Source organism: Balaenoptera borealis (assembly GCF_965194805.1).
Source record: "Balaenoptera borealis genome assembly, chromosome: 14".
NCBI lineage: Eukaryota > Metazoa > Chordata > Mammalia > Artiodactyla > Balaenopteridae > Balaenoptera > Balaenoptera borealis.
Window position 1 is genome coordinate 72708833 of NC_138875.1, and position 27848 is coordinate 72736680.

The 27848-nt window shown below is 42.0% G+C and overlaps 1 protein-coding gene across 4 annotated transcripts in view; it reads right to left on the reverse strand.

Moving 5' to 3' along the window:
- CORO1C (coronin 1C) overlaps positions 1 to 27848 on the reverse strand; it is an 80803-nt gene that overhangs the window by 25599 nt on the left and 27356 nt on the right. For all 4 annotated transcript variants that reach the window (XM_082353396.1, XM_082353397.1, XM_082353398.1 and 1 more), the window contains 2 exons: positions 26945 to 27144; positions 4620 to 4742 (listed from right to left, as the gene is read on the reverse strand). In XM_082353396.1, coding sequence (XP_082209522.1) covers positions 4620 to 4742; positions 26945 to 27144 — 323 coding nt within the window. The remainder of the gene's footprint in view (positions 1 to 4619; positions 4743 to 26944; positions 27145 to 27848) is intronic.

Sequence of the window (27848 nt, forward strand, 5' to 3'; positions counted from 1 at the left end):
GGAGGAAAACCACCAACAGCCACACAACCCGTGTGTTGTCGGCCTCTGTGCGAAAAAAATCATGGGGCAGCAATGCAGTGCCCCACAGATCTGAGAAGAGCAGGCCAATATGAGGTCACAACGGAAACGGGAAGGGGCTTTGCCTTCTCCAACAGCAGGTGAGAACAGGGACCTGAAACGAAAAAGGTATGAAGGGGCTGGAGAAATCTAAACCTCAATACCCTAGAAACCAACCAGAGAGGACTCCCTTCTGAGACAGGCCCACACTGAGTGGAAATTCCAAGAAATGGAATCAAATCTGAGCAGGACAGAAATAAGATGGACAAAGGAATCAGAAAGACCAAAAAAAAAGCAGGTCAGGAAATCTGACAGCAAGCCACCATGTTTCTGAACACTACCTGAAAAGGACAGAAGAGGGAGCTCTGTGAAGTTAGAACAGCTTTATGAACCAAGCCAGCTTCTGAAAGCTCAGGAAAACTAAATTCACATAAAAATAAGAGAGGGAGAAAAAAAAAAAAAAAATCCAGCCTCCAAAATTACTATGAGAAAAAAAGAGAATACATCCCTGCAGACAGTACAAGAATGCTAACAAGACCAGCTCCAAAGAAAGATAAAAACTATCACACACATTTCCAAAGACATTATTAAGAAAACAATACAAGACAGGAAACATTATAAATCAGAACTTGAAAAACTCAAAAGTAAGGCGGCGGAAATCAAGAAAAAAATTAGAAATAAAAGGAAAAGTACTTTAGAAACGAAGACTAACAAAGAAACTAAGAGCAAATAAACATAAATAATGTCCCCAAAGAAATAAAAGGTAAAAAGCAGAAAAATTTTAGCCTAAAAGAAATGAGTGAGAAAAAAGGTTTGGAGAGAAACTGACAAATATCGAAGATAGGCAAATAAGATAAAGCATTTGGATAACAGGAGTCCCTGAAGGGAAAAACCAAAGCAAAGGAACAGAACAAATACTGAAGACTCTAAGTCAAGAAAACTTAGGGGCGGGGTGGGGATGGGGTGGTGGTGGAGGATCGGAGGTGCAAAACACCTGAAACCATATATTGAAAGAGCACATCACACACAGAAATACCAACTCAGAATAACCAACAATAGTCTAGTAAAATTACTACATTTTAAGAAAAAAAAATCTTATGAACATCTAGGCAAAAAGAACATATACTCTATAAGGAAAAGAAAATCAGATTTTTTCTGATCATCTGATTTTTTACAGCAACACTTTATGCCAAAAGAAAATGAAATATTTAGATACTCAAGGAAATACTGCAAGCCAAGAATTTTATATCCAGAAAAATTCACCTTTAAGTATAAAGGTCACAACAAGCTATTGTCAGTATAGAAGAACTTAGAGAATACAGTTCCCACGAGCCTTTCCTATTTGATTCCATCCCTTGGAACTGCTCCTCAGGGTGGGGCCCTGTCCCGGAAGGGAGCCCTCTCTGGTTGGTTTCCAGAGTACTGGGGTCTAGAATCTACCAGAGAAGGAGCTTCAGATGATCCAAGTGCCTTTTTTTTTTTTAAACTGCTTTCAGTAATCATAATGGTGGTGATACTCTTAGTATTTTTAGTGTGAGACTATTGTATGTATACTCTGAAAAAGCAAATGAGATAGATTAGGATATTCTAATTCATCCCGAACCCCTGAGAACCAGGATTCTTGGTGTGAAAGAAAGGAAACAGAGATGTATTGTTAAAGAAGTTAGGTAAAAACTATACAGTCCTGAATTTGAACTGGAAAGATTAAGACGAAGTCACAAGGTATTATATCTTTAAATATATATGTATATTCTAGCCAAATTTACTGCAAAGTCTTAAAAACAATGATCGCTACGGTAACAATGAGCATCCCTAAGCACTCAGAGAGTGATCTAGAAACTCCATTTTCCATTTTTCCATTTTCTGGTTAAAACAAACCAGAGCTTCTGAGAGAAGTGGCAGATTTGAGGTGTGGGGTCAGGGATGGGCCTGGGACACCTGGACATACCGAAGAGCAAGGAAGCAACAGAAACAAGTAGGGTCACTTCAGAAGGACGCAGGAACTGTGAAGAGGTTCCCATTAACATAGACTGAATCCCCTGAGCTTTGAGAAAAGAATTGTAATAGATCGAAATCCATTCAGTTCAAAATGAAATGAAAGGGGGAAAAAAATCTCCAAACAAAAAACTAATTGGTCACCTTCTGAGGAAGATAAAGAACCAATTCATTATTTTGAAAACTGGGTAAATAAAAGGAAAGAATCAAGCATTTACCCTGCTTTCCTATATGAACGTATTACTCCTGGGTAACTAAATAGTAGATAAGAGAGAGCATCACCTTAAAAATCTTACCAGCTGAAAACTGAAAACAAAATCATAGCATTTCATATCACCATTTTGAGACGCCCTAATGAGTTGCTGGACCTAGGTGCTGGGCATCAATAACTGCACAAATCAAAAAAGAGCAAAAAAAACAGGCATCTTGACACCTCGTGCCTCCTGAGGGGAGACCAGAGCACGAGCTCTAGGCTTGTCAAAGGGATGGAATCTGAATCTAATCATGCTCTAGGATCCAGCTGCCAACTCACAGGGAATCTGAAAGACAGAGTAGCAGGTTGAACTGGACCACGAGGGTGCAATCAGCAAACTCTGGACTTCTGGAAGCAACAGGTCAAACATCAGGCTTCTTCAACAAGAAAAGGATGGAGGAGGAACCTGTAGATTAGGAAAGACTTAAAAGCCATATCAAGTTTTTAAAACTTGGAAGACTAAGCTCTAGCATCTAGAGATGCACACTTGAGTGATTAAAACCACAAAGAAAGGCAAGGAAGTGAGTTTTACTGGTTACTTGGAGAGGGAGGGGTGGATGGGGACTGGGATGGGGCACAGGGAAGAGACTGAGAAGCCTGGGAAAGTTCCATTTCTTGACCTGGGTGGCAGTCACAGGGTGTTCACTCAGTAATAAATCTCCTAACTCAGTTCACTTTTTTTTTAATGAATTTATTTATTTTTAATTTATTTAATTTTGGCTGCATTGGGTCTTTGTTGCTGTGTGTGGGCTTTCTCTAGTTGTGGCGAGCGGGGGCTACTCTTCGTTGTGGTGTGCGGGCTTCTCATTGCAGTGGCTTCTCTTGTTGCGGAGCACGGGCTCCAGGCGCGTGGGCTTCAGTAGTTGTGGCGCACGGGCTTAGTTGCTCCGCGGCATGTGGGATCTTCCTGGACCAGGGATCAAACCTGTGTCCCCTGCACTGGCAGGCAGATTCCCAACCACTGTGCCACCAGGGAAGTCCCTCAATTCACTTTTTCACTTAATTGAACTCACTTAACTGTTTGTTTAGTGTTTTATAATACAAAGGTTTTTTTTTAAAGGGCAATGTGACCAATAATGCTGGAAGATGGGGAGGGATGGATCAAACCCGCTTTTCCAAGAAAGGTTAAGACTCTTAGTTTAAGATTTGGGCATCAGGTCTAAATACTGTTCCTTTTCCCTTAGCAAAATGTGTCTATAGCCATTCAAATGATCAATTTAGCAAGGCATGTTAAATGGAACAATTCCTTTTAATAGCAGCATATTTCTTTAATACACTTTGGCTGCCAAAATCATGAGATCACAGGAGGAGTTATCCTCAGCCAAAAGTCCATGAGGAAAAATGGGTAAACGTTTAAATGGCACAGTTCAGGAATTAATTTCTGTTTATGTAAAATAACTGTAATGAACAAAGCCTTCCAAACAATGTTTCTAAGTCTGGTTCAGTGCACAGAAAACCAAGAGGGGGATAACCAAAGTGCAGTTCTCGCAGCTCTCCACCTGCCAGGTGTGAGGCTGCCTGAGGGACGACCTGCCGCCACTCCAGGCATGACTTCAGGGCTCCCTGTCTGCTCTCTTGCCCAGTCTTTGCAGCAGATGTTGGGCTAGGATTAAAAATGGATCCAAACTCATAATTACATTTGAAGGCTAAGAAGAACATAATCAAGAACAAGAAGCTTCACATTCACAAGTACTCCAAAGCCTGGTTTCATACATAACCTACATTTGGAATCTAAACTGGAGAACATACAGAACTTACTTTAACAATCTTTCAAGTTGGTTATTTGTGCATCTGCATAAAAAGGACTTCGTTAACCAGGGTCCACTAGACATTAGCTTGGAAATAAGTACCTACAAAAACTCTTTACTATCTTTCAATATCTGTTTCATATCCCATCTATCTATATAACCTTTGGCATCGTATTTCACTGTAATATGCAATTCATGCTAGCAATTTTTTCTCTCCTTTTTTAGAGGGGAGGGAGGTCATGTGGTGCAATGACATTCACAGAATTATTTGAAAGTCATTTTACTTTCCCTAAAATCTTCCCATCAAGCAGATGTGTCAGCTGTTAACAAGGATGCACACACACACAAGCAAAAGAAGAAAAAAGACAATAGAGTACAACTCCTTGATATAAACTTGTAAAATGGCTTATCTGCAGTTAAACTTCAGTGTCGTTAAATTCTTGTATAGTCCAATGGACAATCAAAACTCTATGATTTTCTGCATTTCAAGCCTCCACACACACATTCTTTGAAGGCAGTAGGTGAGTCTCGCTGGCCTGTGTGCCCACCACACCGAGGGAACTTACCATAACCGTGCAGTCCTCTGAGCCGCTGGCAATGACCTGATCATTATGTGGGCACCAGTCTATGTCCAGCACCGGTCCTGTGTGACCACACACTGTGGGGTAGGATTTGTCAATTCGACCAGTCTGAAAGGAGAGAGAAACAGACCTATTATGTAACATCAATGCCACAGAGTTTGTATGTTTTGTCAGACCCACTTCTCCTTTATTACTTCTACCCCAAACTCTCAAGAATCTACAAATTATGACGTTCATATCAGCCAACGTCAACTGTTAAGAAATGTCAACTTGCATTTCTAGAAACAGTTACTACACCAAGGATACTCCATCAAATTAAGGATCTACATTTCCAGAACCACAGAGATTTTATTTAATCAACGGCATTAATAGACACAGCAAAAGAGAATACAAGAGTCTTTTTACCACAATACAATTCTAACAATAGCCTATTGTAAATTATAGGTGTGTTTTTACTGTTTAAAAAAAAACCAAACCTGGTATTATTCAAAATGTAAAATATAACCTTTAATATGATAAGCTAATGCCCTTGAATATACAAATTAACAGTTCTGGAAGTGGATGGCACTTCCAGTGAGCAAGCAAAGTGAAGGTAATAAAAAGAAAAGCTTTAACCACTGCTCAGGGGCCGAAGGACATAGTACGTTTCAATGTCTAGGTCTATTCCATCAACAGAAACGCCAGCCGGGCCTTCTAAGTAACACCTTAGCTCTCAGCCATTACCCAGATCCACATCTCATTAAGAACACAACTTCTAATGTTGGTCATAGCAACCGTCACAACGTGCTCATGTTACACACTTGAACCTAACAAGCCAATCTGGCTTATCGGACCAATTTTGTCTGGTGTTAACCAAGACAAATGCTATTACAACAACAGCTGTACAAAAGCTGCTTCCTTTTAAAAAGGTTAATGCCAGTCCTTGCTGACGTTCTTCTACATATGCTAAACGCAGGTGAACAGAAAGTAATCACCACAATGCAAAAGTGAACCTATTTTTTGGTTGATGCTACTCTCCTGTTATGGCCAGCTGTCACAACACGGGGGCAGGCTTCTTGGAAAATTTTCAAGATCAGTAAATTTGGATTTCTCCACTTTGACTTGACTGTGGAAATCTCCAGAGAAGCAGTGTGCTAAAGCACAAAGACCACAGGCTCCAGAGTCAGACAGATATGGATTCAAGTCCAGGCTCTCTTGGTTAAACAGTGTGTGATCTCAGACAGGTAATCTCTCTAAGCTTCAGATCGTCATCTGTAAAATGAGTAACAGTAATACTTACCTCCCAGGATTACCGTGAAGAGTAAATGAGAAATGAGGTAAATCATAACCTAGCATTACAACGATCTGTATAAGGTGTGTAAAAAATTAGAGTACCCAGAATACAGTAAATACTCAATAAAAAGCTGGCACTTATTATTAGTTCTTCCTGTATAACATGTTAACTTACTCAATCATTAAGAGTTACAAGCGTGTGTTATCCGTGAACTCTGGGCCAGACACTGAGCTGAGTGTTGGAGACACAGAGGTAAGCAGGGCGCCCTGTCCTGGCCGAGCGTGGAGTCCATCTAAAGCTCCAGTTAGAGCGCAGCACAAGACGTGCAGCACCAGGACAAGCCCAAGGTGGCAGGAACACAGAAGAGGACATTCAAGCAGCTGTGCAGGGACTCCAGCCTTTGGGAAGGTTTTCTGCGCGGAAAGGTGAGTTCTGAGTTGAAGTGTGAAGGTGCACCAGCCTACGGACCTGAGGCCTGGGTTTTTTCACACGCTCCCCCTTTCTCTTGCAAAACTAATTCAACCCAGAGTTTTGGTCTCCCGAATTGCATCACCCAAAACAGGAATTCATAAAAGAAAATGCCAAGGAAGAAACACAGTATTACAGAGAACCTGGGTCTTGTATGAGAAGCCACATGGGTCACTGACAGGCCAAGAAGCAGTGAGGGTCAGGGACCAGGCTGCCAGGGCTGGGGTGTGGCGCTGCCATTTTCTCCCCTGAGGCTCTGGCCAAATTACTGCATCTGGCGACCTCAGTTTCTCACCTGTAAAACGAGAACGCTAGAATTCTTTCTTCAAGAGCTGATGTGAGAATTAACTGAGACAATCAACGTAAAGCACTTGGTACTGTCCCAGCACCTCTAGTGCTCAAAAAATGTTACCCAAAATTTAACAACTGCCGGAATCCATTCTACCAACATCCCTGACCGTATCCTTCCTTAAAGAAGGAACTGCTACTAAGCACCCAAGCCAGGTAGTTTTACCTAATTCCCCCTGTGAGTGCTCCTCCCCTGGAGTTCCTACCCCATGTAATGGTCTACTACTCAAGGTGCTGGCGGTGAACTCACAGGTGTTTTGTTTTTTAATATTATTATTGTTTTATTATGTATTATTATTATTTAAACTATAGATATAGTTACTCTCTTGAATGTGTGATATTTAGTAATTTAAAACATTCTGAGACACAAAGGCCAGGTTGAGGCCTGACACACATTGCAACAGACATTCCAGAAGGAGAGAACGCAAGAGAAACAAAAAACTGAAGAGGTGAGGGCTGAGGATTTTCCAAGTTTAACTGAGGGCATAAGTCTTCAGATTGAAGAGGCACAGGTCCCAAGTAGAATATCCTAGTGCAATTCAGAACACCTAAAACAAAGATAAAATCTCAAACAAAAGCAGCCATAGAGAAAAGACAGATTACCTACAGAGAGAATAACTAGACTAACTGTGAGCAGACTTCTCAAAAGCAAGTACAGAAACAAAGACATCAGAAACTATCTCAGAAATGGGAAGAAAAACAACCACCTGTGCATTCTATACCCAGATAAACTATCATTCAAAAGTGATGACCAAAAAAACAAACAAAAACCCCAACATTTTTAAACAAAAAGATACAGAAAATTTACCATTTAAAGACTCTTATTCAAAGAATTAAGTTCTTGGACTTATCTCTAAGAATTTCAAAATTAATTTCAAAGAACTAAGTTCAAGGACTTATTTCAGTAAAAGAAAGCGAACCAGAAGAAAGAACTGGGATACCAAAACAAGCAGTGAGCAAAAAAATTGGTAAATGTGGTCAATGTAAATAGGCATTGACTGTATACAACAGTAGTAATTATGACTAACTGGAGTACAGGTAAGACAAGGCAGAACTAAAACACTAAACAACAATAACATGTAAGATAGAAAGATATGGGGCTTCCCTGGTGGCGCAGTGGTTGAGAATCTGCCTGCCAATGCAGGGGACACGGGTTTGAGCCCTGGTCTGGGAAGATCCCACATGCTGCGGAGCAACTGGGCCCGTGAGCCACAACTACTGAGCCTGCGCGTCTGGAGCCTGTGCTCCGCAACAAGAGAGGCCGCGATAGTGAGAGGCCCGCGCACCATGATGAAGAGTGGCCCCCGCTCGCCGCAACTAGAGAAAGCCCTCACACAGAAACGAAGACCCAACACAGCCATAAATAAATAAATAAATTTATTAAAAAAAAAAAAAGAAAGATATGATCAGAATTCAAAGGTTTCAGGGCCCTTCCCTAGAAAAAGGCAGAAAATTTGACTAGTTTTAGACTTTAAGTCATGTAAGTATGTTAAAATTAAGGGTAAACACTAAAAGAGAATATATAACTTCCAAAAAGTGTATGGAGTGGGAGGAAGATTAGTGGAATTTTAAAAACTCATTGAATATAAGAGAAAGAGGAAATAAAAAGAAAAAAAGGCAAGAAAAAGCATGAAAACTAGAAAGCACAAAATAAGATGGTGGAAATAAAACCAACCATAAATCACAAACCGCAGTAAATATGAATGACTTAAACTCACCCGCTAAAAGACGAGGTGTTTCAGATCAGATTAAAACCAGCTATAAGACACATTTACAAAATAATAATACAAAAAGGCAACTAAAGGAGGGGAAGGGATATAAAAATATGTACCAGGTGCTTATACTAGAACAAATAGATTTTAAGGTGAAATGCATTATTTAAGATTACATTTTAACATTTAAAGAAACAATTCAGAGAAAAGCTACAGTCACTATGGACTTTAACTCATCTAACTACATAAGCTTCAAAATAATTAAAGCAGAAATTGACAGAAGTACAAGGAGAAAATGACAAAACCATAATCTTAAGAGATTCTAATAAAGATTTAAGAGATCAAACAGACAAGAGATTCTAATAAAGATTTAAGAGATCAAACAGACAAAAATCAGTATGAATATAAACGGCTTTAACAAAAGTAACAAGCTTGATCTAATGGATATTTACAACTTGTAGCCAACATTTTAAAACACACATTTTTTTTGTTTCCAAGCACACTAATAAACTTTTTTTTTTTTTAAATCACCAATTAGGATACCACAAAGCAAATCTCAGAAACTACCAAGGAATCAATACTGTACAGAGCATGTTCTGAGTAGAACGCAATACAATTAAAAATTAACAGAAAAATATAAGCCAAAAATCTCCAATGCATCTGAAAAGTTTGTTTTTTTTAAAAAAATGTTTGCCAACCTATCCAAGTCCTCGACATCACTCCTACCCTGCCTACTGTACCAGGAACATAAACGGTATCAGGCTTCTTCTTCTCCTTTCTTTCTTTTTTTAAAAATAAATTTATTTATTTATTTTTGGCTGCGTTGGGTCTTCGTTGCTGAGCGCGGGCTTTCTCTAGTTGCAGCGAGCAGGGGCTTCTTTGTTGCAGTGGCTTTTCTTGTTGCAGAGCACGGGCTCTCGGTGCACAGGCTTCAGCAGTTGTGGCATGTGGGCTCAGTAGTTGCGGCTCACAGGCTCTACAGCACAGGCTCAGTAGCTGTGGCTCACGGGCTTAGTTGCTCCACGGCATGTGGGATCTTCCCGGACCAGGGCTCGAACCCGTGTCCCCTGCATTGGCAGGTGGATTCTTAACCACTGTACCACCAGGGAGGTCCCCGAAAAAATTTTAATTTACTAAATAATTCACATAGAAAATCATAATAGCCAATAGAAAAAGGTTAAAATTGGTCAGTAAATACATGCCATGTCAAAACTTGTGGGATATAGCTAAAACAAATCTTAAAATTCCAGATGAAATAAGCAAGCTCCTAGAAAATGTGTGATGTATCAAAACTTCTTCAATATAACAGAAAACCTAAAGAGACCCAGAACCATAAAAGAACCAGTACCGTGGGCTTCCCTGGTGGTGCAGTGGTTAAGAATCCGCCTGCCAATGCAGGGGACACGGGTTCAAGCCCTGGTCCGGGAAGGTCCCACATGCCACGGAGCAACTAAGCCCATGTGCCACAACTACTGAGCCTGCACTCTAGAGCCCACAAGCCACAACTACTGAAGCCCACACACTGCAACTACTAAAGCCCACGCACCTAGAGTCCATGCTCTGCAACAAGAGAAGCCACCGCAATGAGAAGCCTGCGCACCACAAGGAAGAGTAGCCCCCGCTCGCCACAACTAGAGAAAGCCCACGTGCAGCAATGAAGACCCAACGCAGCCAAAGGTAAAAATAATAATAATAAAAAAAGAACCAGTACTGTAACTCCACACATCACTGCCCACCCAAAATCAATCAGTAAATACCAAAAATAATAGGCCCAGATGGTTTTACAGATGAGTTTTCCCAAACATTCAAGGAAGAAATCATCTCAAACCAGTGTTCCCAGAGAATAAAAAATAAAGGTGCACTGCTGAACTCACTACATAAGGAATGCACCACCTTGATATGAAGGACAGTGTAAGGAAGAGAAACTTAGGCCTATGTGACTTATAAATATTGATGCAAACTCCCCTCAAAAAAGGAGGGGGGAAAAAAGCAATGCAAATTCAGCAGTGTGGGTTGTTCTCAAAAAACACAAGTAAAGTGAAAAAACAAGTTGCAGATTGGGAGAATATTTTATATCTATGTGTGTGTGTGTGTATATACATATATATATGTATGTATGTATATATACGTAAAATATATACCTGACAAAATCAACAAACAACTTAATAGAATAAGGGGCAAATGATATGAACAGGGATCTACAGGGAAGGAAGCCTGAAAAGCCAACAGATGTATGTAAAGTACTCCATCTCACTGGTAATCAGGGAACTGCAAATTAAAACGATAAGGTAATATTTGACACCTATTAAAACTGTCAAGAATTTAGAAGTCTAAATACAAGTGCTGGCAAACATGTTTGGAAAGAGGAACTCATAAAAACTACGCACAGGAGAGTATCCTGCTACGATTCCTTTTGAGAGCAATTTGGAAACAACTGGAGCTGAAGTTGCCCACCCCTCAGCAATACCACTTCTCGATGGTCTGTAGAGAGAAACGCTCCCATATTTTGCACAAGGGTATTCATGGCAGCACTGTTGGAAACAGTGAAAAACGCAGAAGCAATGTAACTGTCCTTTGGTATAAGAATAAATATCATTTATATAAAAGTTTAAAACATACAAAATAAAAGTCTATGTTATAGGTACATACACGTGTAATAAAGTACAAACATATGATACATACCAACTTTGAGGAGACGATTACCTCTGGGGAAGGAGAAAAGATGGAAAGGAGAATGGTATTGTAGCTACATCTGTTATGCTTTACTGTTTTCAAAAATGGGAGATACGAAACAAACATGGCAAAATATTAACATCTGTTTAATCTTGTAGGTGACTACATGAGTGTCCTATTATTTTGTTTGTTTCCTATTTTAAAAAAATAATTAAAATATAATAAAGTTGAGAAACACACCAATGTATTGTTATTCATTTACATTAAAAAAAAAAATCTATGGGACTTCCCTGGTGGCCCAGTGGTAAAGAATCCGCCTTGCAATGCAGGGGACGTGGGTTCGATCTCTGGTCAGGCAACTAAGATCCCACATGCCGTGGGGCAACTAAGCCCGCATGCCACAACTACTGAGCTCACGCACCTCAACTAGAGCCCGTGAGCCGCAAACTACAGAGCCCACGTGCTCTGGAACCCACGTGCCGCAACTACAGAGCCCACGCACCCTGGAGCCTGTGTGCCACAACTAGAGAAGAGAAAACCCACAAGCCACAACTAGAGAGAAGCCCGTGCACCACAGTGAAGATCCTGCATGCCTCAACAAAGATCCCACGTGCCACAACTAAGACCCAACTCAGCCATAAATAAATAAATAAATAAATAAATAAATTATTTTAAAAATCTAAAAAAAACCACAAACCTTTAATCCCAAGGAAAAAAGCTTTTCTACCTGAAATGTTTTATTGTATCTCAGGGTGTGTGCATTCTGAGACTCACCCCAGCACACCCCATCTGGCATCCTTGATGGCAGAGTATAGTCACTGAACTCTAAATATCCAAGGACACCAAATAATTTTTTTCAATCTGGGCTAAGAGCTTTTGCTCAGATATACAGCAATTTTGAGGGGAATCTGGAAGTACATTAATACTAGTTGTTCTTAATTATACTCAGAAGCTTACTAAATGACTTTTCTTTTTAAGGCTAAAATTATACAACCCTGGCCAAAAGTAAATAGCTACTCACCAGTATTCTTCAATCAAGTAAGATATCTGAGAATAGTAAGAAGCATTTCTGCCATTCTCAACTCAGCCCCGACAAGTCTATAGCATAAAAGTAATAAAGAGCCCAACATTTTCACAGGAACTTGAATGTAATTTAAAAGACAATTGCCACTTATTTCCTCCCTTTCTATCAGAAACAAATAATTAGTAATAAAAATCGCTAGCGCTTTCAGAGTGCTTATGTTACGTGCTAAGAACTGTATGACAATCTTTTATGTGCATTATCACAACTACCTTCATGAAACAGCAACTCTATTATTCCCACTTTCTAAATAAAGAAATAGGAACAGAGAAAACCAAGAAGCAGAGATCTAAAATATCACTGACAATCCTACTAGGTTTCTACAGAGAAAGAAAATTTCCACTATGCCATGGGGTTGTGAAAAAGGCACAAGAGGAATGTTGAAATTAGTGGCAGCTGGTCATCAGAAACACAAGTTAATAAAAAATGATACCCTGCAAACAGCTGCTTCCTCTGGTTATAACATCATCAAAAATCCTTACAACAAATAAAACAGGGAAAGTAGCATCATCCTGCAGCACAACAGAAACGGAATCGACTAAATGTCTGACAGTGATAGAGGAACAAAAAGAAGTATGAGAAAAAAATGCTGTTTTAAATGTGCAATGATGGTTTTACACACAGGGTGTGCTCCACACACAGTCAAGTTATCAGCTACTGTGATTCCAAGGGCTTGCACCTCCAAATAGCTTCTTACCCATAACAAAATCAAACCCAAAGCACAACAACATATTTCACCCATAAGTATGTATCTTTAAAAGGGCGGAGCTGGGCAATTATAAACTGCTGAGAGCTCAAGTCCATGGAAACTGAAGGAAACCATACAATAACGGCCTTATATGGTAAAGATGAGGGCACATCACTTCTGAAAGTCATTTTGCCCTAGGATCTAATGAGAATGCATTTCTCATTCATAATCATGACACATCCTCATTTATCATCCAGTGAATAAACCAAGGAATCCATGTCTAATTCTAGATTGTGAAGAACCATTCAGAATGACATCACTGCAAGTCATGGTGACAACACAGCTTACCTGCACATCTAAGCAGCAAATTTAAATGAATGCCGAGGCTGGGAGAAAGACTGACAAGAACTTAATAACAGCTTTTAAAGTATCTTTTTTGGCTGAACAGTGATTTAAGAACTACTCATCAATTTCCCAAGGGTTATATATAGAATAATTTCATTTACTAACAAACCAGTCCACTGTTTCATTAAGGATGCATCACCTCAGTTACATCATCTAGAATATTACTACTTTGCTAGCATGGAATTGAAAGTTTAGCTGAGACTAGCCAGTTGGATGTTCAGATTTCTTGCTTTAAATAATTATTCAAATGTACTGATTACTTACTAGTTATCCCGATCACATGCCATAGAGCTTTTATTGTACCTCTCTAGCTAAAACTCCAGGTGATGAGAATTACCAGCAAGTCAACTCAAGTGGCGAAAATGACCAACACCAAGATTCCCAAAGGCTCTGGCCCAGACCCCAGTTCATACACTTATGGGACACTGGTGAAACAGGTCAGGGCACTGGCTTAAGGACTATTATTATCTAAAAGATCCGGTGGCCTGCAGGAGGCCCAGCAATATGAGCCCCAGGGAAAATGCAGCCTCCAAAGTGTGTGTACAGCTGGCACGAGGGAGAGGTGTGACAGCACAATTTCCATGTGGCGGCCCAAGCTGAGGTTGATGGCTTTGACATGTTCTGGCTAGCAACCCTTACGGTGGCAGAAAACCACCTAGACACCAGCACTATCATTCACTTTGGGTATGGGGAAGGTCCTCAAAAATTTCAAAGCAGCCAAAAGCCTCAGCAGAGCTCCTGGAGACTGATGCTTCAACTAAGCCCACAGAGTTAGGCAATACTCTCCTCCTACAGGCTTTCTTTTTTTGGGGGGGCGGCGGGAGGGGTGAAAAATCAAAATTTAAGCATCAGTAAATACATATCTTTGTAAAACTGCTCTATGAAGGAATGTTTATAATTTTAAATAAGTTGGCAAAAACATTTCCTCCTTAGGCATACAAAATTCAATGTAACTCTTATGAAATGATATTTCTAGTTGTAAAGGTATTTCCCATTAGTTTGAATAGGAAACCACAACTGCTTCCATTTACATCAAATAGTGTATCTTATTATTATTTTTTTTTTAGTAATTTTATTTTACTCATTTATTTATTTTTGGCTGTGTTGGGTCTTCACTCCTGCGTGCAGGCTTTCTCTAGTTGCAGCGAGCGGGGGCTACTCTTCGTTGCGGTGCGCAGGCTTCTCATTGCAGTGGCTTCTCTTGTTGCCGAGCACAGGCTCGACGCACGCAGGCTCCAGTAGTTGTGGCGTGTGGGCTCAGTAGTTGTGGCCTGCGGGTTCTAGAGCACAGGCTCAGTAGTTGTGGCACATGGGCTTAGTTGCTCCGCAGCATGTGAGATCTTCCCAGACCAGGGCTCGAACCTGTTTCCCCTGCATTGGCAGGCAGATTCTTAACCACCGCACCACCAGGGAAGTCCTATCTTACTTATTTGTCATATCTCTTTTCAAAAAGGAATCCAGGGCTTCCCTGGTGGCGCAGTGGTTGAGAGTCTGCCTGCCGGTGCAGGGGACACGGGTTCGAGCCCTGGTCTGGGAGGATCCCACATGCCGCGGAGCAGCTGGGCCCGTGAGCCACAGCTGCTGAGCCTGCGCGTCTGCAGCCTGTGCTCCACAACAAGAGAGGCCGCGACAGTGAGAGGCCTGCGCACCGCGATGAAGAGTGGCCCCCTCTTGCCGCAGCTGGAGAAAGCCCTCGCACAGAGACGAAGACCCAACACAGACAAATAAATAAATAAATAAATAAATAATAAATAAAATAAATTAAAAAAAAAAAAAGGAATCCATATTTAGGAAGTGCACTCATCCCACACGCCAAAGACACTACCGTGCAATCAAAAGAATTCTAATGTATACAAACAGACATGTACAGAAATCTTCTCATAGATATTTCTATAAAGGAGTTCCACCTGGGAAGTATTTTCAAGGAAGCTAATGGCGTATTTTACAGGCGCAGACATTTTCACCCTCCCAAAGTCTCAAAATACAACATTGGGATGCTTCCAATATGACCTTTGCATTAATCATTCAGAATGATTGTTTCTTAGCGTAAGACGGTCCCCTCACATGGTAATTGTTTTCGATCCACACATTAGCTCACTCAATATTAGATTGAAGATACCACCAAACTGGTGCCAATGAGGCTCAATCTAATAATTACTGGTTCCTTCCAAAAGTAACATTTGGTTAAAGCCACGTAACACTTTACCCAGCAGGCTTATTCTTTCTCACAACTAACATATGTTTCCACAAAGTTAAAAAAAAAAACTCGTATGGTGCCAAAAAGTGACACCCGTTACTTTTATCACTCAAATCAAATATTTCCCTTTAAGATGCTCAGGGTATTCCACATACAATGTCCTTCTAGTTTACACTCTGGATTCAGTCATAGAAACGCAAGCTGTTGTGGGGCGGTGGGCTGTGACCGCTTCCTAGGCCATCTCCCTCAGCTAGTCCAGAGCAGGAAGCTCCCGGGACCTCCCTCCAAACTTCTCATCTGCATTCTTCTTATAATCCAGCCACTTTATAATCCATTACTATAATCTGAGCTTATTATCCAAACTGGTTACACCACCCTCAGATGTAAGGCCCAAACAGCCTCCACTCCACCCCCCATCCCGACTCAAGGAACAAAGATTTTCAAACTGTTCATTCCCTACTTTATATTCATACAGGTTTTCATTTTAGGAAAAAATGCTGATCAAAATCACTTAATGTGTCCAAAGTTCAGTAACTTTATCATATTGTCCATACATTAAAAGATCTTTTCAAAGGCACAGATAATACCTCATTACTGGCCTTGGAGTAATACCCTGAGAATTCTTGAACCCTCCGCAAGGAGAACGGTTAAGTCAAACATGTGCTCGAAAGCAAAGGAAAAGTCTGCAGCCTGGGCATAAGGCCTCCATTCATATTGTGCAGAGTTCAAAGGAGTCAAAAAAGGATATCTATTGAAGTGGGTTTTCCTTTTTTTTCAACTTCCTTTTTCTTGGAACAGTATTATTTATGTGGATACATGTTCCACTGCAATCTCTTCAGGCCCTGCTCCCTCACAGGGAGGAGCTACAGTGACAGTGGTCATGGCACAGGGGAGAGACTGGCCAGAAGAGCAAGACAAGGACCCCTGTAGCTTACCAGGAAGACGGATGCACACAATACAGGGCCTGCTGACAGGCTGGTCACCAAGAGTGACAGCTCGTGGCCCAGGAATAAAACATTCTGGGGAGGTTTTACTTTAAGGGAACCAGAAACGCCAACCCTGAGGGTGAGAGGAGGTGCTCTGGAATAGCACATAGAGATTGGGTTACCGGGTCCTGGAAAGTGAGCCAGCCGCCACAGCTGCCAGGGAGAGGCAGCACGGTGCTGAGAGCCGCTCCCTGCCTGTGAGTGAAAAGGAACAGCCTTTACCGGCACAAGTGAAAATGCCGAGCAAACCATTTTGGCATCACAGGTCCTCTTTAAAGACTGGGTTGAACAGTGAACAGACCATTTTAAAAGTCCATTAAGAACTTGAGGGCAGTTACTATAAAACTATGGATATTTTATTATCAGAAAGCAAAAAGGTGGAAGAGTTGGCATTTCCTTACTCAACCACACCTAAACACACAACAGCAAATGGAGCAGCTCTATTTCCTAACTTCCTGACTCAGCAGAAAATTTATAAAGCAAAGACCTCCTCAATGCAGACAAGTAATTCCATGTGATCCCTCCAGTCTGAGAACAAAGAAAAACTAGGAGCCCAAGATGAGGCAGAACCTAGTCAAAATACAATTCAGCTCGAAAGGGAAAACTGGAAAGCAAAAGAACCATCGAACTAAGGGCAAATATAGGAAATTAAAACAAAGCATTTAATATCCAAGCAGAAAGGAGAGTAACTTGTTGCCTAACCCCTGGTACTGAGTGTCACCTCCAATGACACTGGAGATTCCTCCCATGGGACCCCTGGTGAATGAGGAAAAGCCCCAGAGCTACCCCTTCCAATCCCAGCTCTGCACTGGTTTACCCACAAGCCTCAGAACAAAAACCCACCCTTCTTGAAGTGGGGATGAAAAACAGAAAAATATCACAGCTCTCTCCTTTTTCTTTTTCTTTAGGCAAATGCCTTGGGCTGCATGGCCGAGGCAGCTCACATCTTGCAGTGGTTGTAAACAGCAGGAGGACTGGAGCAGAGACCCAATTCAGTAGCCTGTATCATTTACTCCCGACTTAAAGCTCAGCCAGAAAGGAAACCCAAGTCCCCGTTCCTCTGAGAAAGCCAACACGTGCTGTGCTCATCACTTGCCCTCCAGGCTCAGCCCTCTCTGGACTCAGCTCAGGTCCCACCCCCAACTAGCATGGAATTCAACTTGGTGAGAGCAGAACGTTTACTACATATGGTTATAAAGAGGCTTCTGGACAAACGGGGTCAGCAGAAATCTGTCCATTGCACCTGGAGTCTATTTTAGTAGAGTAATCAGTATTCAGAAACCTGCTCTTCGCTGCTTCCCTGACTTGGGTCATCATCACGTTTATACAAGGCGGCTTCTGGCAGCAGCACTTGCCCATGTGCTCAGCCCAGACTCACGCTCCAGAAAACAAGGAAAGAGTTAAATGTTCTTTGCACTTGACTCAGTGGCTTCCCCTCACCACACACTCCCAGATCCCACCATTCTCCGAGCCACGCAGCCAATCAAAGCAAAGGAAGGAAATGATCCTGGCCAGCTGACAGCCCCAGCGCTCTGATGGCCATATATGGTAAAAACCACTGTCAGAGCCCTGTCGGGCCTGCAGGCCGGCTGCTGTGGACATATCAGTGAACTGCAGCAGCGTGAGAGGCCGGCCAAGGAAACGCACAAAGGACAGGCTGCCTGCTCATCTCCAGGGAAGGGGGTAGGAGGAGGGCAGGGGAGGGGAGGGGAGGGGGGAAGCCGTCATCTGCCAGGGCACACTCTGAGTCACAGCCACTCACTGTAATCAAAAATAGCCCCAGGGTACATGGTGAGATTCCTTCTGCCAGGACTTTGTGCTCCATTGTTAACTGGGGGTGAGTAGGGTGTCCCCCTCCCATCCCCCCCCACAAGACTGTGGAAAACAGTCACTGGGAGCAAATGAAAAGGTCCTTCTGTGGCGCTTCATGTGGTAATGAGGCCGTGCAGTGCTCGTGGGGCTGGCAGCTCGGGAAGTAATTTGGAAGTCATTGTTCTGCACCTGGCGCCCCTCACCCCGCGTCCTCCACTGCCGCCCCTGCCCCGCCTCCCAGCCTTTCACAGCCCACACAACTGACACTTCAGGTGCTCAGGGTAGCAGACAGCGTGTACTTCAGGAGGCGGTGAATGGGCATCCCAGGACACATCAGGACGCTGGCACTGAATAAAAGCCGCTGCCCATCACACCAAAGCTACCCTGTGCCAGATGTCCACATCTGTACAAAGGGCTACTGGCATCGCCACCCTTGTCCAAAATGGGGCACCGTTATTCGTGGGAATGGAAATTGCCTGTCAGCAGCATACAGTAAGGGGGAGGCGCAGCCAATGCAAATCCAGCAGGTGCTGGCAGTAACTGGGGGTCACAGAGAAAAGAACCATCGGGAGACTGCCATTTCTTTTGAACTAGTCCATGAAAGAAGGCACTTATCAGCACGGCGCCTGGCACTTAAAGGAAGCCCTCAATGATGTGAGCTGCTGCGACTCCATCATTGCCACTGTCTACTCGCAAGGCATGGTAGAGACCAAGCACTTTCCAAACCTTGAGACAATTCTCCGAGCTGCCAGAATCAGAGCCCTGACAGGCTAGTGTTTTTGTTATTAAGCCTTCTAATCCCAGAGAAAGAATGCAAAGGATTAAGTGTCAATTAGACCACGGTTTCTATTAAAAAATCTTTCACACTCAGTGGGAAAAAAAAATGTTAATCAAAAATATACATGTACAAATCAAATAAAGACTCAGAGACCTAGGTTCTAATCCACGGAAGACCCCACAGCTCCGGGCAGTCACTCAGCCTGAGTTTCAATTTCTGCAACTGTAGAACAGAGGTATGACAGCAACCCCACCGTGTGCAAAAACTAAGACATCATACATGAAGGGGACCCTCCAAGCACATTCTGATGTCACTTTGGAGCCTTATGTTTATGAATATAACATGAAGTCACCGCCTTTCCCTGAAGCTGAAACAGTGGAAAGATGCCATGTAGATCCAGTTTTAACAAAAATCCTAAAATGCAGAGCAGTGCTTATCCTGGTTCTTCTCCATGTAACGGTGAAGGAAAACACCAGTTTTGCACTATTTACACTGGAAGTGAAGGAAAAAAAGAGCCAAGAAGTGTGTAATTTTTCTACCAGAAAGTTGTCGTACAGCTCCTCCTAATCCCCCTCCAATCAAGCATTCCATTTCTCCAATACGAGAAAAGGCCATCCCAACGCAGAAAGAAGGAATGTGGCCCCCCTCATTCTTCGCCCTCCTGGGAACAGAGGCCCTCTTCTAACTCATCAGTTTAGTGAGTTGGTTGGGCTCCTCTTCTGTTTCATCCCTGGCTCCTACACTCAGGAGAAACCCAACTTCCAACAGAACCTTCTCTGTAACATCTTCCTTGAGCCTCATTTAGAACTCATCTCCCATCGCTGTGTCAGAGCCCTTTAGACACAGACAAACCTCCCCATTGGAGAGATCGAGGCCAACTGTTAGCAAAGCTTTTTTAAGAGCAAGATTCGAAACAGGTCCTGGCACAGAGCAGGTGCTCAAATGTCTGAGAAATAAGTATGTGAATGAATTAATGTAATTTTTTTAAAGTACTGTTTTAGATTTCACTTAAGCTTAAACAACAATTAGCTCTTCATAGCTTTGGTAATATTTCCGATAATACTTTTTAAAAATAATCTTTACATGTAATAAGTTCATTGTAAAACATTTTGAAAAAAGTACAGGTAATTATAAAGAAGAAAATAAAAATCACCTTTAGTCCCACCATCTACGTTAACATTTCAGACATTCCCCCCCCCCCAAAATAATAACATAATTTGAAATTACACTTAAGACAGACTATAACCTTATAGCACATTTTGAGGTTATGTGACAGTATCACAGAACATAGGATAACCAGATCTTGCCATATAACATAACTTTCTCTTGCTACTGTACAGAATCCCTCAATTATTCATTTAAGATTTATTAAAGAATGCTGTATATCTATATGTATGTATCTATCTATACAGAGTTTTTTTAAAAGGAGAGGTGGAAAAAGTGTTTAAAATTACCCAAAGGCCTTTCAGGCCGCTTTGAATTACTCATTTATTTGTGCATTGTGTGACCTAACATTACTGAGTCAAGTGCCACATCCTGAGAATACAGCTGACCCTTGAACAACACGGGTTTGAACTATGCAGGTCCACTTATATGCACATTTTTTCCAAAAAATATGTACTACAAGATCCACAGTTGGTCGAACCCGCAGATGCAGAACCATGGATACAGAGGGCCAACTGTAAACTTATACATGGATTTTCAACTGCCAAGGGGTCTGCACCCCTAACCCCTGGTTTTTCAAGGGTCAACTGTACATGTTTTAGTTATCACTGCTGCTTAATGAGTTACGCTAAGATTTAGCTACTTAAAACAGCAAGTATTTCTCATCTCACACAGTTTCTGTGGGTCAGGAGTTCAAAAGCAGCTTATCCGGGTGGTTCTGGCTGAGGGTTCTCCTGAGTCAAGGTGTCTGCTAGGTTTGCAGGATCCACCTTCAAGATGACACACTCACGTGGTTGGTAAGTCAGTGCTGGCTACTGGCGGGCGGTCCTATGGACCTCTCCACAGAGCTGCTTGAGCATCCTTACAGCATGAAAGCTCCAAAAGAAATAAAGTAGAAGCCAATATGCTTTTATGACCAAGTCTCAGAAGTCACACTCCATCAATTCCCCCATATCCTAGTGGCTACACAGGTCAGCCCTATTTAATGTGGGAGGGAACCACACAATGGCAAGACACAAGGAGGCGAGAACCATTGGAGCCCATCTTGGAGGCTGCTACCACAAGAGAGTAAGGTGAGATGCTGGAGAACCCTACCATACACCCATCCATTTTGTATCCTCCATCCAAGCGAAGGTCAAGAGATCAAGAGCATATAATTCCAACCACCCTCCTGTTATCTGTTATGTGGCTAAGAAAATAATCACATTACAATGTGATAATGCAGCCTGTGGTACTAGTGGCATGAGACAAGCAGCTAAGGAATCCCAAAGGATGATTTCCACTGTCTCAGCAAATTGGAGATAAAATTTGAGTTGGATACTAAACATTAAGAAGGAGCACTTAGAATACTGACTGAAATGAATCAAAATTTCTTCCTCAATAAATATGACAGAAAAATACTCTAAAGCAGCCCTTGTCAACCTGGGTTCTGTGAAGGAATTAAGTCCTAATGCCCTAAGGCAGCTACTTTATGTAATGGATTAATTTCTCTCCTATCCATCTATAAGGCTTACCTATGTCCCTTTCTTGAGAAAACTAAGAAAATATTCACTGAAATGATTTTCTGTAGGGGCTGAATTCTTTCACAAAACTCTAGTTGAGAAAGACTACAAAATGAGCTGAAAAGACAGTTCACAGACATAAATAAAGCAAGATCCCAAATATTCCCACACACAGTTCTTAAAATATATGGGAGAAACATAACTGTGTATAAGAAGGCACCTCACAGCTACACCAGAGGAGCAAGAAGAGAGAGGAGACAGTGACCCAAAAGGTTGACAAAGACTTGGCCACACCCATCCCATCATGGCCCAGAGCAGAGCTGCTCTCCTAGGCAATTACTGGGAAGATGAAATTAGCCATCACTCCAATCCTCCAAAGTAAGAACAGTCAAGGGAGGAAGGGAGAAAGCGATTAGGGAAGACAGGAGCCCTCCAATTTGCATCCTCCGTCCAAGCGGATCTTAAGACATCAAGAGCATAGAACTCTAACCAACTCCCTCAACCCTTGCTCCAGGTTCACTGTGACCTGAAGTTTTAGTGCGTATGCGCACGCCTGTGCCCACACACATCTAACACTGCTGTTTGTAGGAGCCACCGTGGCTCACGACAGGGATGGGAATGCCTTGGTCTCACATCACGAGCGTGGCTCCTGCACAAGGAGAGGCTCGTTCGTGACCTTCGTGCCCACGTGGTAGCGCACAGGGGGCTGGAACCTGTGTGCTCCTGACAAGGCAGCTTGTGTAGTTGTGGGGAGAAACCCACGGCCAAAACCACAAAGCCAACTTCTGTTCAACAAGACTGATATTATTCATCCTCTGAAAGACCAAAGAATAAGAAAATGTACTAAGCCACACCTTGAGAAGTCATGACTGAACAGCATGCCACAGCTTGAGGGAAGCAGCATTACAAAAGAAACCCTGAATCACGTGTGCTAATCTAAATCGCCCCACCTCAGGGCTGAGTACTTTCCGTATTCCCCCAGCACTGACCTCTTAAAATCCTACTTTCTCTAATAAAACTTTTCGAACAAAAACCTCATAAACCATACACTTAAATAAACATATATTCATTCCTAAGCTTACCTCTTGCGTGTATGTGTCAATGTATTTGTCTCTACCACTCTTTCCATTTTTAATTTTAAGTCCTGGAAGACAGAGACCATGATTCTCCTGGAATCTAATCATAAGCCTCATGAGATTGCAATAATAAGTCCTATTTACTGCTGACGCTAATTAACTTTGAAGAAGAATTCATGGAAGGCCATGTTTTAAAATGGGAGCCTTTCAGAAAGAGTCACAATACATCTTAAGATCAGTACACACATATTCAATATTAACATGGACAGAAAGCCCCAAAAGCATCACTAAAACCAACCTGGCTGACTATAACCAGGAAAAAAAAAAACAGCAGGGGGACACAGACAGACAGACAGACAGACACACACACACACACACACACACACACACACACACACACATACACATACACACTGCCAGAAGTCTCTTGAGACAGTGATTAAAAACCATACCCACCTCCTTAAGTTCATGTTTAGAGAAATCCTAGACTGCCATCAACACGTACAGGAGCCCAATACACACCCAGAGCATCATTTCCCACAATCTTCATTTCAAGCATCACTTCTTATTATATGTGGGAATTTGGTTTTTCTTTGCCTTTAAACAAAAGCAGCACCTCACTGTAAAACTATTTCAAAGTTGCCAAGACACTGAAGTTGTAGGATCTCTTTTCCAGGGCAGAGTCCTGTATTAGGATCAATGGGTTCACCATGTGTTCAGGTCCCCAATGTTTTTCTCCTTCAAGGCTGCACTTCTAAAGGTGAGACAAAAACACCGCAGTACCAGCAATCTCCTGGGGGACGTGGGGTGGTCAGGAAACTGACCACAATGAAAAGTAGACGCAGTGCTCCTGGAGAGCAAAGAAGGAACCCAGCAGACACTCAGTCTATAGACAATCAAACCACATGTGCATAGTCAAAGAACAGTGAAGACCTCGTACTATATGAACAACGAAATATCTGTAAAAATGTAAAACTTACGATCCTTATTCAAATATTCATTATTATACCAAAATTATAAGGAAATAGATATCCAGAGGGCAATCAGCCCTTTAAAGCAGGCAGAAATGTAGGTTTTCTGACAATGTGGAACATAGTTCTATTTTCTAAAAACCTAGATAGTAAGTAGTCAAGGCACAGGGTCTTAGGAAGAAAAGAAAGGTGGGTGTCACCTGACACTTCGGGGCTCTGGGCTAGGCCCTGCCATCACAGCGGATCCTTCTAAGAGCTCCCAAGACACAGAACTGTCTACAGGAGCCACAGACCACTTTTCTTTGCTGGGCTCAGCCTTGCCCTTGGCGGAAAAGCAGCCACGAGTAAAAAGGCATCTACTTCCCAAAATTACGTGTTAGCACTAAGGAGGGAAAAAAAAGGAACAACAGTGTTTCCTCTGCTGAATTTTGGGTAGCAAACCACTTTTTTTTTTTTTTTTTTTACATCTTTATTGGAGTATAATTGCTTTACAATGGTGTGTTAGTTTCTGCTTTATAACAAAGTGAATCAGCAATACATATACATATATCCCCATATCCCCTCCCTCTTGCGTCTCCCTCCCACCCTCCCTATCCCACCACTCTAGATGGACACAAAGCAATGAGCTGATCTCCCTGTGCTATGCGGCTGCTTCCCACTAGCTATCTATTTTACATTTGGTAGTGTATATATGTCCATGCCACTCTCTCACTTCGTCCCAGCTTACCCTTCCCTCTCCCCGTGTCCTCAAGTCCATTCTCTACGTCTGCATCTTTATCCTGCCCCTAGGTTCTTCAGAACCATTTAGAAAATCACTTTTATATATAGCCCCTCATGTTACAGATAGAGATATGGGAGAGCATAAGGACAGAATGACATATCCACGTCTCACCACAAGTCGGTGACCAAGACAGGATTGAACCCCTGGCTCCAGACCCATGTTCCTTCCTTGACGCCACACTGACCCTAAGGGCTCAATACACATTTTAATACACAAAAATCCCAGAGTACGTGTGAATCCGTCGATTATAAAAGTCGATAACCCCAAGTACTGACCTTATTTCCAATGGGTGTCACTGGGCTTAGTTTATGCCAATGTCACCTCCTCCAACACAAATTAATATTTAAGGAGTAGAGCCACACAGAATGTATTATAAGCCTGGGAAAAAGACAGACCCTCGAGGCTCCTCCAAAAACCAACGTTTTGTTCAAACATGATAATTTCTGAAGCAACTTATTCTGTCCCAATTCCTATACAGCTGGTTGAAGAACAAAATAATAAAACCTATTTATTAGGTATTGGTCACTTAATGCAACTGAAAACCAAAGCACAAGATCCAGTTAGCTTAGGACCTGCACACAGGGCTCCCTTAAACAGTATAAATGTAACTCTAAGTTTCCCATGGTTTGTGAAAGCAAAGGTGGACTCACAGAGCCTTTTGTGAATGTGGGACTTGAAGAGAACTGTCTGAACGTGGAGGAAGATTAGCCGTTCAAAAGTTTATTTGGAGCTTCTTAATTGGCTTATTCTCCTTCTTTGAAGCAAAAAGTCTTAAATTTATCCCTCTTGAACTCAAAAGAGATCATGGTACTTCAGTGCCTGACCTTGGTTGACAAGCTGAGGTGTCTTCTCAGCTGGCTGCCATAAGACCCACCACTGAAAAGTCAAGTTTCCAAATGCTCCTTGCTCTTGGTGAACAAATTGACTAGAAAGTCATGGAGATCAAACGCGACTGGCATTAAACTCCAACCCCCACTCCCAAATCAGGTAAGTACAGCTACAATAGTGTAATGTATTGTTCACCACTGAAACAACAATCTCCTCCACAAAAGCAAAAGTATCTGAGTAGAAAATTTAATTTCAATTTAATGAAAAGATTCTCCTTTAAAACATGATTAACAACTTCGCCAATAAGAAAGTACGTTTGGAAACATATGTCAGATTTGTTCCCCAAAGGCATCCATCTCCTCTGTAGTGAGATGGTTCTATTGTGTAATATCACATCAATCCAGCCACTGAGATACAAATCAGATGTTAAAATAAAACAAGTTAGTCATGAGCATCTGAGAGAATGAGAAGTACAAGAGAATTGGAAGTTTTCCCAGCAAGAGTTTTCCTAAGGAAAAAACACCAAAATACAATACTCTGACAGAAATTCATGTTACTGTAACCACTTTCAGAATCACATGGTCCATTATGATGAGACATGCCTCTACTAGGCATGGCTCAGACTCAGGGAGACCCACTGTTCCCAGCAGAGTGGAAACAGCTGTTAACATGACCCAACATCTGCATCTTTATCATTAGGACTCAGGACTCACCAAACTTATTCTCCTCCTAAAAGCTAATCAGAAAATGACTCTTTCCAAGATCTCTCTTCACGGTGTTTCCCACCCCCCATTACTTGCAATTCTGGGATTTCCTGTTAAAGCTAGTACAGACTTTCATCTACAATTTTCAAGAACAGGCAGAAAATTACAAATCTCCTATCTTCTCCCCCATACTGGAGAGGGCTCTCTGGAAGGATAAAGTCAGGAGAAGGGAGAACTAGGAAGCCCAGCGGGTTCAAAGTCACACAGAGCCACTTTCAATAAAGAGCCTTTATTTCCACCGCTTGTTAACGCTGTTTAGATCCTATGCTGAAACCTACTACTGTCCAGACTTGAAATCTGCATTGTTTGGGGACATTTTCTTGAGCCCTCGTCCCATTTACCATTCAAAACCAAAAACAAAGCAAAACCAAAAAGTCTCAGTCCTCATGACCTCACACACCAAAAAGATTCTCTTACAATCTTATCAATTTCTGCCCATTTGAAAACATAACTGTTTCTAAAATTGCACTTTTGGGAAAAACTTTTATGAAAGGTGGATGATTATGAACCAAATCATAAAATTCCTGTGCCTGTCCATGCTCACAGCATCATTATAAGAATCTTTTTCATCCGTAGAGGGCACACCCAGAACAGAATTTGCCATTCTGTTCAATGATTCTCTGTCAGAGAAAAACTGATGTGGTTAGTAAAGCGTGTGGAACTTAAGCTCAATTACATCCAAGTCTAATGGTCCTAGAAATCACACAAGGCTTAGTGACTATCAATCTCCAAAATCAATCTATTACAGACTAAACAGAGATTACCGGAGGGTGTCTCACAGGATGGAAAGTCAGATGACTTACCTTGTGCAAAGGGAGTACAAGGAACGCTCCTCCCCCACTCGCTTCTATGATTATGGCAACGAATCTGGGATTGACAGCACAAAAGGAACTATCCCAGGTCACTCGAGAAACCCGGATATCATCGTAACACTGGTCATTTTTCACCGCTTGTCCAAATACATGGCGAAACTTGCTCTGTCGTACCACTCGCCTCATCGTGTCTGTGGGAGAACAAAAAGTATATTAAAATCATGCCCCTGAGTGAAAGCTTTAGTTCTACAAATGAAAAGCTGGAAAAAAAAAAACAGAATAGTATGGCATTTTTGTCTGCTCTCCTAAAATGTAGCCAAATGACAAATCCAAATTTCCTTCAGCAGCACGTACCCAAAGAAAAATGCAAAATGTGTCGGGGCAAGAATGACAAAGAAATGAAAACTTCTTAACTCAAGATCCAGAAGCAACTCATCAGTTTTAATTTCAAGAGAAAGATCAAGGTAAAGAATGAAGAGAAATTAGCCCTTCAGAGCTGGGTGGGAATGGAAAGACAATCCACTCTAACCCGCCCTCCCCTTTTACAGATAAGAAAACTCCAAAGTGAAGTTATCTGATAGACCTGAAACTGAGGAATCCCTCCTCCCACAAATTATGATACTGTGGCTTTTTCCTCAGTCTGCCAAGGCAATTTTTCCATTTTTCAGCTTCTCCCCAGACATCAGCACTCTGGTCTGAGAGCGGAGCCTGCTCACGAGTGTTTCCACAAGACCAACTACATGCAGTGGAGAATTCAACACAAGCAAACCACCCCTGCCTTCAAAAGGTTTCCAACACAGGCAGGACAATCAGAGCAACTCGGAACCAAACTCCTGGTGCTGACTGCTACTATGGGGCAGAAGCCAGGTCTTGGAAAAGAGTAGCAAAACTTTTA